The sequence below is a fragment of the Micropterus salmoides genome, unplaced genomic scaffold (genome assembly GCF_014851395.1).
Source record: "Micropterus salmoides isolate LMB-PRFRI ecotype aquatic unplaced genomic scaffold, ASM1485139v1 Ms_hic_scaffold_10, whole genome shotgun sequence".
Lineage (NCBI taxonomy): Eukaryota > Metazoa > Chordata > Actinopteri > Centrarchiformes > Centrarchidae > Micropterus > Micropterus salmoides.
In genome coordinates this window covers 15,153,421-15,164,494 of record NW_024040041.1, presented here as the reverse complement: position 1 = coordinate 15,164,494, position 11,074 = coordinate 15,153,421, and the positions used below count along the sequence as shown (strand labels likewise).

The 11,074-nt window shown below is 39.5% G+C and overlaps 1 protein-coding gene across 1 annotated transcript in view; it reads right to left on the bottom strand.

The window, feature by feature from the left end:
• Positions 1–341: 341 nt before the first annotated feature.
• Positions 342–11,074, bottom strand: part of LOC119887769 — a 116,913-nt gene continuing 106,180 nt past the window's right edge. Inside the window, exons 5-16 of the mRNA XM_038698402.1 lie at positions 6,515–6,832; positions 6,073–6,369; positions 5,670–5,981; positions 5,291–5,575; positions 3,704–3,997; positions 3,301–3,612; positions 2,922–3,206; positions 2,457–2,783; positions 2,000–2,317; positions 1,132–1,419; positions 781–929; positions 342–648 (exon numbers count right to left, since the gene is read on the bottom strand). Of these exons, the coding sequence (XP_038554330.1) occupies positions 640–648; positions 781–929; positions 1,132–1,419; positions 2,000–2,317; positions 2,457–2,783; positions 2,922–3,206; positions 3,301–3,612; positions 3,704–3,997; positions 5,291–5,575; positions 5,670–5,981; positions 6,073–6,369; positions 6,515–6,832 (3,194 nt within the window). The 3' untranslated portion in view covers positions 342–639. The remainder of the gene's footprint in view (positions 649–780; positions 930–1,131; positions 1,420–1,999; positions 2,318–2,456; positions 2,784–2,921; positions 3,207–3,300; positions 3,613–3,703; positions 3,998–5,290; positions 5,576–5,669; positions 5,982–6,072; positions 6,370–6,514; positions 6,833–11,074) is intronic.

Here is an 11,074-nt window from a genome sequence, read left to right as displayed (position 1 = left end):
CATTTTTATGATTTTGATGGTATTGGTGGTGTTACCCACTAGCCGTGCTCATTAATGCAACTCACAGTTGTTTTCCAGGAGCCTGTCTGATCCACCTCATATACAAACTGCTGAATGTGAATCCAAAGAGGCTGTACAGGTCAATCTGTGGGATTCTTCAGGCATTTTAACTACTACCCATGCTCTTCATTAAACCGGAATGTGTAACTAAATTAAAGTAAGTTACCACGTGTAAATCGAAAGCTGTGAAAACCAAGGTTCGACATTTTACTCTCCCCCCTGATAGTAGCATCCCACTCCAGTCCGTCCATTAAACCTTAAATACGTACAGGTCAGTTTTACATCAGTATGTACCATCATATGTTTTATTGTAATTAATGAGACAATCTTTGTTTTCCAAATTGAAATCTGTATTTTGCTGAATGCATGAATGAGTCCAGTGACAGAATATTTGTTACACTTGTATTTGAATCTCAAAGTGACTGAAACATAAAAAGAAATTAATACAGTATGAATCATTTCTAAAATATTATACAAATGTAAAAAGAAAAATTCATTAATTACAGTTTACACCTAGTAAGACCATCAGAAATCCTCAAATGTTCCCATTTGGATCATTAATCTGTCCTGGGGTCATCATCATTTAGTCTAAAAGGAGAAAACATATGGAATATATTGGATCTGGTGACAGATTTGTTTTGTATCAACATAAAAACAGTTACAATCAAACTGACATATTAAAGTCATACAGTTGAAATATTGTACTGGAGGATTACTTACCTTAATCACAGTAGCCAAGACACCATAGATGACAGAGATGAGGAATAAAAAGAGGAAAGTGAAAGTCATATACCAGCTTTCCACATCTGTGTCTTGGTTCACATCAGCATGCATAATCTCATCTAAGAAATGACAGCCCTCCAACGTGCCTGTGAAAGAATTTAAATGAGATTTGTCAGTTAACTATTGCACTGACTTTGTTAAAGTGGAATAGGAACTGCAAAGAAATATTAAGAAAATAACCCATGAAGTTACCAAACAGTCTCACAAATGTGTTAAAATGTGTGGTTAACCTAGTATGTGCAGTCTTTAACATGCAAGAAAGATGTGGATGAACAGAGGAACCGGCACCTGGTTTAGATATATTCAGGGATTGGGTGGTGTTCTCATGTGTCACCCTGCAGGTGAGGACTGCCCCAGGGAACCAGTTGCCATGGGACAGACGAAGGTGGCTTTGGATGCTGAACTTTCCATTTGGGCCTCTGATGGGTTCACTAGTGTTGTAGTCCAACAGTTCCTTGGTGTTACCAGAAAACCAAGTGATGCTAATAGATGCAGGGCTGAAGCCGAAGACCAGGCACACAAGTTCACCAGAGCCCTGGAGCAAGGTAGCAGAAGGTTGGCTGTAGGTCACTGTGGCTGGGGAAAAGAGTTATTAAAGTTCGTCATGAATTTGTACTGAGGAAGGTCATGTAGCAAGAAAAATCATTAAAAATGTTGAACTCAGTTTAGTTAAGTGAGAACAAAGGTAGCAGGTCTGCTCCAATACTTCTCTTTACTTTAATGTTGATTAAATATTTATCTGATATATTGAAATAACAACTGTAGCCTTCTAAATTGTTTCTTTTTTCATGAACTACTTGATCCAAATACTAAAGTCACTGCTTCAAAGCTTAAATTATTAGTTTAAATGGAAGATTGGAACTCCTGATATTGACGTGAAGCGATCTCTTACAGAGAAGACAAATCTTCGACTGAGTACAGACAGCGACTAAACAGTGCCAGCTAAACATGAAAACCTGCTTCCTGTTTTGCTGATGTTTGCTGATGAGAAAGAGAGATAATAGAGCCGTTACAGTTGGAGCTTAGCAAATTTAGCCAACACTCATCAGTGCAACAAAATAATTTGTCCTTCACAGGATTGGCTCGGGACATCTTAACTATGATGCAATAAACACCAGTGAACCTCATTGTTACTAAGTGTTAATTCTCAGCTCACCAAAAACATCCTTTATAGTGCTTTCAAACGGCGTTTCAGAGGACTCATGCCTGACAACACAAGAATATGTAGACTCCTTGTCCTCAGTTTTGGATGTGTTTAGTCTGCTGCTCATTGAATAAGCGCTGCTCTCTGTGTATTTCCAGGCAGGACTGTTGGTGTAGCGAGCTGAAAGGAGTCTCTGGCCATTCTCCTCCCAGTACACCATGATGTTAGACGGGAAAAATCCAGAAACTAGACAAATAAGTGTGAGCACATCTGAGGTAGACAGCTCAGAGGCAGTTGGTTGTAATATTTTCACTGTTGGTGGGTACAGGTCTTGAGAAAAACAAAAAGAAGACAAAAGTAAATAAGGGTTTATATTACGGCTCCTTTCAATTCATGATTTAGTCACAACCAGCACAAGCATTATGGAGATTTTTCTTTTTACTGCTGAGCTTCTGATGTTTCACACTACCTCTGCTTTTGCTTATATGGTCCTGGTAGCCCTGGTTGGAACATCGGTGCTTCCCCTCACAAGACACTTGTTTATATGCATGCCAATCCTCCGCTGACACTTTGAGGAAGCTCCGCAAAGACTCCGTCCCATTGCTGTGACTCACTGGTTGCTCCGTGTGGACATTAAGAGAATATTTGTTCCCACCTACTTTCCAGGTGATGGAGAAATCATCAAGAGAAGGGCCAACCAGAAGACAGATGACAGTCACCTGTCCCTTGCTCTGAAGCTCCTGGAGGGGTGGTCCCTGAACATATACGGCAACTATCTGAGATGATGCTGGAGTTACTGAAAACATAGAATGGGGAGAAAATGCAGCACCTATCAAATCATGATTATGAGATAAAAGCTTGACAAATTCAGAAACTGTGTGAATGTATTTATTCTACACATAAAGCATTAACACAATTACCGTTTCCTTTTTACCTGAACAGATGCTGATGTTCTTTTCAACTGTTTTACTCAGAGACTTGTCAGACACTAAACAAGTGAAGACCTTCCCTGTTTTCCACTCTGTCTGAGGGATGTGAAGTTGACTGGTTACTGCCACACGTCCATCTGCACTCATTCTGATGTCATTCGTTGATGGAGATGCTTGCTGAGACTCAGGAAACCATTTAATTTGAGGGTTGAAGCCCCATCCAGAGCACAAGATCCTCTGTGGTCCTGACTCTTTATTGGGGACCTGAAGGAGCTCCACTGATGGGTCCACTAAACATTATGTGAGCAAATGAATAAATCAATGAATCGATCGATCACATTATCAGTTCATTGTTCAAAGAACAGAAAGAGAAACTCCTCTCACCAAAAATATTGCCAGTGGGGTTTGACTTGAAGTTGCTGGAGAAACCTTGATTCACTTTGCAGGTGAAACTTGTGTCTCTCTTCCAGTAGTTTGGAGGGACAGTGAAGCGTCTACTGACTGAATGGAGGCCTGGGGCTTCAGGAAGATCAACATACTGTTTGTCAGAGATGTCAACACTGTTGGCCTGAAAGGTGATGTAGAGGTCACTGGAGGAGAGTTGTGTGACGTCACACTCCAGCACAGCACTGTTTCCCTTCAGCAAATCTGGGAGAGATCTCCTGATCTCCACTGATGGAGCTGTAACTGCAGGCGCTGGATGATACAGAAAGAAAACAAGGAAGAATTATTTTAGGTACTTTGCTGTCACAACACACCTGATTTTTATTTTGTCTTCTCCTCTGACCTGCAACATTTATTGTCTCCTCAGTGGATGAGAAGCAGCGATGTTCAGCTTTACATTTCAGAAGCTTCAGTTGTTTCCACCGACTCGAGGAAACCGTCAGAGTGCTTATTAAATGAGTTGTATTTGTGACCTTCACTTGGTGACTGGATGGGGGTTGCCCATCCATCAGCCAGGTCACGTTGGCATCAAACACTGTGCGGACTGAACACGTTGCCTTCAAATCAGACGTTGACTCCATTACTGTCTTGAAGCTGGGAACCTCCACATGAACTGAAGGAGGGGCGCTTGAATGAGCTGAGAGTCCAAAATACAAGTAAAAAGAGTCATGAAGCAAAATCAAATCCTGAGTGAAATACTTATTGGAAAAATATTGTCTTCCAGATTATAAGACCATGATGATATTATGCTTTAAAACTGCATTCTTTAATATTTTCATTTTTTATATTAAATCAAATTACTATGTAATATGAAAGGAAACTCTTATGAAAACAAAAACACTGAGAAGTATCATTCTGCTTCTCTACAGAAAGTTTCAGCTTTTTTTAACTTGTTACTGCAGATTTAGCATCCTGCACATTTAGTGGTTGAGTCTCATCATCTCTGACCAAACATGGTGTATGTTGCCTGTCCAGCACTAAATGGCAGATATTAATATGTTACTGAGTGGCAGAGGAACAGTAGAACATCTAGCAAAAGAATCAGATAAGTGTGATTCTTATGAAGAGTTGTGCGAAGACCAGTGAATATTGGATTTACATCCACCAGGTGGCCAGAAACACAATTCTAAATAATGTTAATGTGGCTCTGTTTCAGCTCAATACTACAGCAGGCCATTGTTTGCATGTCAGCCTAACAATGCTGTAAGCAGATAGAAGGTGGTGGATGAGCATCTACCAGCTTCTTTGGATTATTCTTCTGCCTCCTAGTTAACATAAATTGATTAGATCAGCTTTATATTCAAATAAAAAAAGTGGCGTAATGGTTGTATAATTCTCATTAGTTATTTGGATGTAATTGTTGCTCTCCTTATGTTTTCATTTTAGCTGAGCAGAGGTTAATTTCCCTCCTGACAGTCTTGTTCAGAGATCTGTCAGACACTTCACAAGTGAAGACCATATACTATATTATTTTACTCTCCTTTTAGATCTGTTTTGGTCTCTACAAGTTGTGAGGTAAATATATTGGTGTTGAAGTAAAGGCTCTACTGTGTTCACCTGTCACAAAGTTTGTTTGTCTGTAGTTTGGTGCCGGGTAGGTAGTGTTTGGTGGGTTTATCAGAGTTTTCCCCTAAAAACAGTTGGCTGTTGAGAAGAGCAGAGCTGCAGAAAACAAAGCCGTTGATAGAAAAGAAGCTAAAAGGCTCCATAGACCTGTATAGCAGCAGAGTTGGGTGATAACTCTCTGTGGGTTCGACACCTTTCACATTACACAGTCATTTGATTAATCATTATAATAAATATATTGAACAGCGCAGCTTCAATCAGCTGATTCTGCTTTAAATTAAAAGTGAAAACCTTGTTGGATGGCCATATTATTCTCATTAGTCTGCAGGTTATTGTTGGTACTGTCCTTATGTTTTAATTTTACCTGAACAGATGCTGATGTTCTTTTCAACTGTTTTACTCAGAGACTTGTCAGACACTAAACAAGTGAAGACCTTCCCTGTTTTCCACTCTGTCTGAGGGATGTGAAGTTGACTGGTTACTGCCACACGTCCATCTGCACTCATGCTGATGTCATTCGTTGATGTAGATGCTTGCTGAGACTCAGGAAACCATTTCATTTGAGGGTTGAAGCCCCATCCAGAGCACAAGATCCTCTGTGGTCCTGACTCTTTACTGGGGACCTGAAGGAGCTCCACTGATGGGTCCACTAAACATTATGTGAGCAAATGAATAAATCAATGAATCGATCGATCACATTATCAGTTCATTGTTCAAAGAACAGAAAGAGAAACTCCTCTCACCAAAAATATTGCCAGTGGGGTTTGACTTGAAGCTGCTGGAGAAACCTTGATTCACTTTGCAGGTGAAACTTGTGTCTCTCTTCCAGTAGTTTGGAGGGACAGTGAAGCGTCTACTGACTGAATGGAGGCCTGGGGCTTCAGGAAGATCAACATACTGTTTGTCAGAGATGTCAACACTGTTGGCCTGAAAGGTGATGTAGAGGTCACTGGAGGAGAGTTGTGTGACGTCACACTCCAGCACAGCACTGTTTCCCTTCAGCAAATCTGGGAGAGATCTCCTGATCTCCACTGATGGAGCTGTAACTGCAGGCGCTGGATGATACAGAAAGAAAACAAGGAAGAATTATTTTAGGTACTTTGCTGTCACAACACACCTGATTTTTATTTTGTCTTCTCCTCTGACCTGCAACATTTATTGTCTCCTCAGTGGATGAGAAGCAGCGATGTTCAACTTTACATTTCAGAAGCTTCAGTTGTTTCCACCGACTCGAGGAAACCGTCAGAGTGCTTATTAAATGAGTTGTATTTGTGACCTGGTTCACTTGGTGACTGGATGGGGGTTGCCCATCCATCAGCCAGGTCACCATTGCTTCAAACACTGTGCGGACTGAACACGTTGCCTTCAAATCAGACGTTGACTCCATTACTGTCTTGAAGCTGGGAATCTCCACATGAACGGAAGGAGGGGCGCTTGTCTGTGCTGCAGAAAAAAACATGTTTGTCCATACATGTAAATCTAATACAATTACTTTTTTAATCACAACATGCATTTTTGTATCAAAAAGATTTATGGTGTATCAAAAATTTTCATATTGTGTGTTGAGACATTAGCCATATATACTTACTTTGACAAATACTTATTGTTTTTCGAAATTCACTATTGATATGAGTGGACATGCATGTAAAACTTGAGCCACCTGCCCACTGTTTCATATTTGGCTCAATCTCACTGCTTAGACTGATGGTTTTCTCCACTCCCTTCACACTCTGCAGCTTCCTTTCGATTTGCTCAATGTTTAGAGATTGGTTGTCCCGTTGCCACGTCACACTCAGTTGGTCTGGAAAGAAGCCACTTAGGGTGCAGAGGAGTCTGACAGGTGAGGCCCCGATTACACCTTCCCACACAGGGTGTAATGTGATGTTTGGAGAGACAACCCGCAGTCCTGAGACGGAGAAGAGATTATTTTTACGTTACTTGCCTCATTCTAAATGCTGAACATGGAATATTTTGAAAATTTGAGCTGATTTTATCTCTTCACCTATACATACCTTCAGATTTTGTAAACAATTCTAAGTGTAATGTCTTTGTATTTAGGCTAGATGGCAGAGTTGTACTTTTACAGTGTCTGGTGTTATAAAGTCAGGTGGAGATGGAGGCGATGGGGCTGGAAGTCTGTTGCACAGATGCCGCAGAATGACAGGGCAGAGTGATCACAGCTAGCAGCAAGCGGAAGCATTGAGTAACACCCAGATCCAAAAAAGTACCAAAATACAGAAGTGAAACAGAGCCAAGAGCAACGGTGCATTGCAGACACCAGGTGTGAGGTGCGCTTATGCCAGTAAGAGAAACAGAGTGCACATTTAAATATCTCAGATCAGTTTACATGTGTTATCACAACTATTTTACATGGCTTCTCATGACTTTGCTAAAGGTTTTAGTTCTGAGTCTATTAATAATAGACTCAGAACTAACCAATTGTAAAATCTCCACATTTACATATTGAGTAGAACACGGGCTGTTGATTCCAGGTGCTGGGGAGGTGATGAACACAACAACATATTACATAGTTAAAATAAAAATGAGAAATGCTATTCTTATGAGCATTATGTATCAAACATTTATAGGTGAAACTATAGACAGTATGAACAGTTTCAGAACAATGGATGAGAGAACAAAGATGGAGGAGCAACATTAATGGTTATGTTCATTTAAACATTTATTTTCAAAATTACATAAAGCTCTTGTAATAAGAATGGAAAAAGGACAGCTGTGATTACTTACATCAAACTATGAGTTTATAAGAAAAATGTGTGAAAAACAGTTTTGTACAGAAAGTTCTCCTTGTTTCATTTAACCTGAAAAAACAGAAGAAAACAAATACAGATTAGTAATGTTGCTCCAACATGATCAAATTCCTGCTATTTGTCACCACTTACATGTGTGGTGAAATTACAGATGCACTATAAGACCATTGTATGCACAATATAGTTAAAACATTGACGCATTATAAAACATCATAATACACACATGAATGTTTGTAAGGAAGTTATTCACAGTTTAAGAAAAAGATTTACCACTGGAACCTAAATATTTCTTTTGGATTTCAAAGGTGTTGTGAGTTTTCTCTTTTAAAGACATCAACTTTACTGTTATTACATATTTGTCAAGTTAGGCATTGAACCGTGCATGCATTTTGTTATGATTTGCAAAATAAATGTATCAACATATGGCACAACGAGAATGTCACACCTGGCTTCTGTTGTAGTTTACTGTACTACTTAAATAAATTCATTCAGTTTAATTAACTTTGTTTTGGATTTGTATTGAACACACGATAACAGAAACACCTGCAGAATAAAATTTGATTAACTATAATAGCTCTGAAATAATCACTGAAGGAAAAATGTGAAAACACAGAACTCAAAAGAGTTTAATGTTTAAAAGCATTGAATTGCACAACGGTTGTTGTTTTTGTGTCCAACCCCCCGGACACCCATACATCACTGATGGTTGATCTTTTGCTGCAATCACTTTTAGAATTTAATCTTTTGATGGAGATAGTGGCGCTGTGGGATCATTTTGGTTGTTGGTCAGAGCGGTAAATACATCAGCAGACAACAAGATGTAATTTTCTGAGGTAGTTATGATGTGATTACATTATGATGGTTATTATCATGTGTCACAGCTATGCCCTGTATGAATCTATTGTTACTCCGCTCCTCATGTTAGATTTTTGTCAACCCATCTGTGTTGTTTGAATACATAAAACTGTTTACTCAGTTGTGTTTTTCTGGTTAATATGTGCTCCACTCTGACATGTAAACTCAGTATTACCTTGAAAGCAGTGGTTGCAATGGTGAACATCAGAGTGATGATGAAGAGAAGGATGAAGGTGAGGGCTATTCTCCCCATGTCATCTTCTGCCTCGATGGTACTGTTCCACTGGTAGTCCATTTTAATCATGAACTCCGGATGTCCTGGACTTGGGAAAATCCACTCCTGGCTAACTGTGATGAGACCAAATTCTATTAATGACCAAATTCTTTGATTTCCTATAGCAGGTTAATATATTTTAAAACCTCACAGGTCTGTGGATTTAATCAGTAAATCAATCAGTTAGTCAGTCAATCCATGTATGAAATAGATAACCATAAATTAAAAAAGGCATTATGTCTTAGTGACATGTCTTGTTACTTATAACATTGTTACCACAAGGCACTAACAGTTTTGCAAGTGCTGATTAAAGTGGTCCTAGATTGATCCTGACTTGCTTTTGAAAGGCCCCATTATTGGTGTGGCATGCCTGACTTGGCGTGTGAATCAGTTTTTTCATCATTTGACTGAGAGACTGCAGAGCTGGAGTTCAACCTTAAACAATCATCTGTCTTGTATTGAGGGTGCAAGACCCAGTAGAGGACAACACATACACAAAGACACACAAACAGTGTTAATGCACTACAAATAAAAATGAACACATTTTATTTTTGCCTCAGTTTAGTGTAGTGGTGGCAGCGTTATTCTAGTGAATACAATATGATGCTGAAGGTTTGATATATTATTAATGTCACTGTGCTGGATCTAACCTGTGCTGCATTAGGTGTGACATTACACTTACAATAAACATGTAGCTCAAAACATTGCTCCAATAAAGACATGAAATGCGACATACATCAACAGAGTTGCAAAGGGCATTTTTTTATTTTTTATTTTGCATTAAGAAGACAAACAAAATGTCATATCACAAGCAACAAACATTAAACAACAAACAACAGAAGACACAACGACACAAAACAACATCTACTAGGCCTTGCACGTTTCAGGGATGTTCATGTTGAGGTTGACCAGGTTGGTTTTTTCAAATGTTCTCTGCCCGATGGACCTGACAATAGCTTTAGTTGTGTTAACCAGAGACTCGTGGTAAACTACACAGCTATACACCACGTCATTCTTTTTCCACTGCTCAAGGCTGAGTGATAACTGGCCATAAGCAGAATAAGATCCATTGTTTTCTACAGGGTTTGTGGTATAGAACTTGTACTTTGAGTCTGCTTCCTCGTCATCAACAAGCCAAGACACCAAAACCTCTTGAGGATAGAAGTCTTTCACATAGCAAGTCAGGGTCACCATTTCTTTTCTAGTATGTTCTACTGGAGGCAGCATGAACACTGAAGGACGCTGAGTCTGTCCTCCTGCAAGCACGAGAGAACAATTAGGCCTCCTGCCACAGATAAAAGAACCTGCAGTACTGAAGGAAACCTCTGCTACAAAACACACAGTACCAATACACAAAACAACACACTTAGAAATAACACTCTTAACCTGTTTGATGTAGTGCACAATTGCTGAATAGTTTTCTTACCATTTCTCCTTTGATAGAGTTGCTTTACTGGGTCAATCACCTCTGTGTGTTCAACAATGCAGACGCGTTTCACCCCCTTGCTCCATTCATCATAAGAGATTTCAAGTGGCAGGGTGAATGGGCCTACACTTCCTTTAGGGGGGGTCATTGAGGCATCAGCCATTTCCTTTCCGTTGTGGTCCTCCCAGAATATCTTTTCGACAGATGGCTTGTTTGCCGTGACATGACATTCTAAAGTTCCTTTTCTATTTGAAAAGATGTCTTCCAATTTGGGGCCAGTGATCTTTATATCCACTTGACCTTCGCATTGTTCAGGTGCTGAGTGAGGAATTAATTAACAATTATTAAGCAGAAAGGGCTGCAAAAGTTTGAGAATAGAACTACATATAATTTTTAAAAGAAAATTTACTCACGAGTTGTATCTTTGGTCACAGATGAATTCACAAATGTTATTTGACCTTCACATTTCCCCTCAAACACACATGTGAATTTACTGTCCTCAGTCCACTCACTGGGTGGTACTGCAAGAAAACTTGCTGCACTGTACACCCTAGTTCCGGTCACTTCCTTTCCATCACAAGAAGATGTTTTGATCTCGTATATTTTGTTGGGGATATCCTCTTCATTTTTCAGCCATTTGAACTCATAATCATTTGGTGAAAAATCTTTGGCCAAGCAGGAGAAGGTAACCTCGTTTTCCTTCTCAGAGGAGGCCAACACTAGAGTTGGCAATTTACAAATCACCGCTGAAAAACAAAGATATACACAAATATATGTATGCAGAAGCAGGGAATAATATATATATGCAGAAGAAGAGTTGACCAA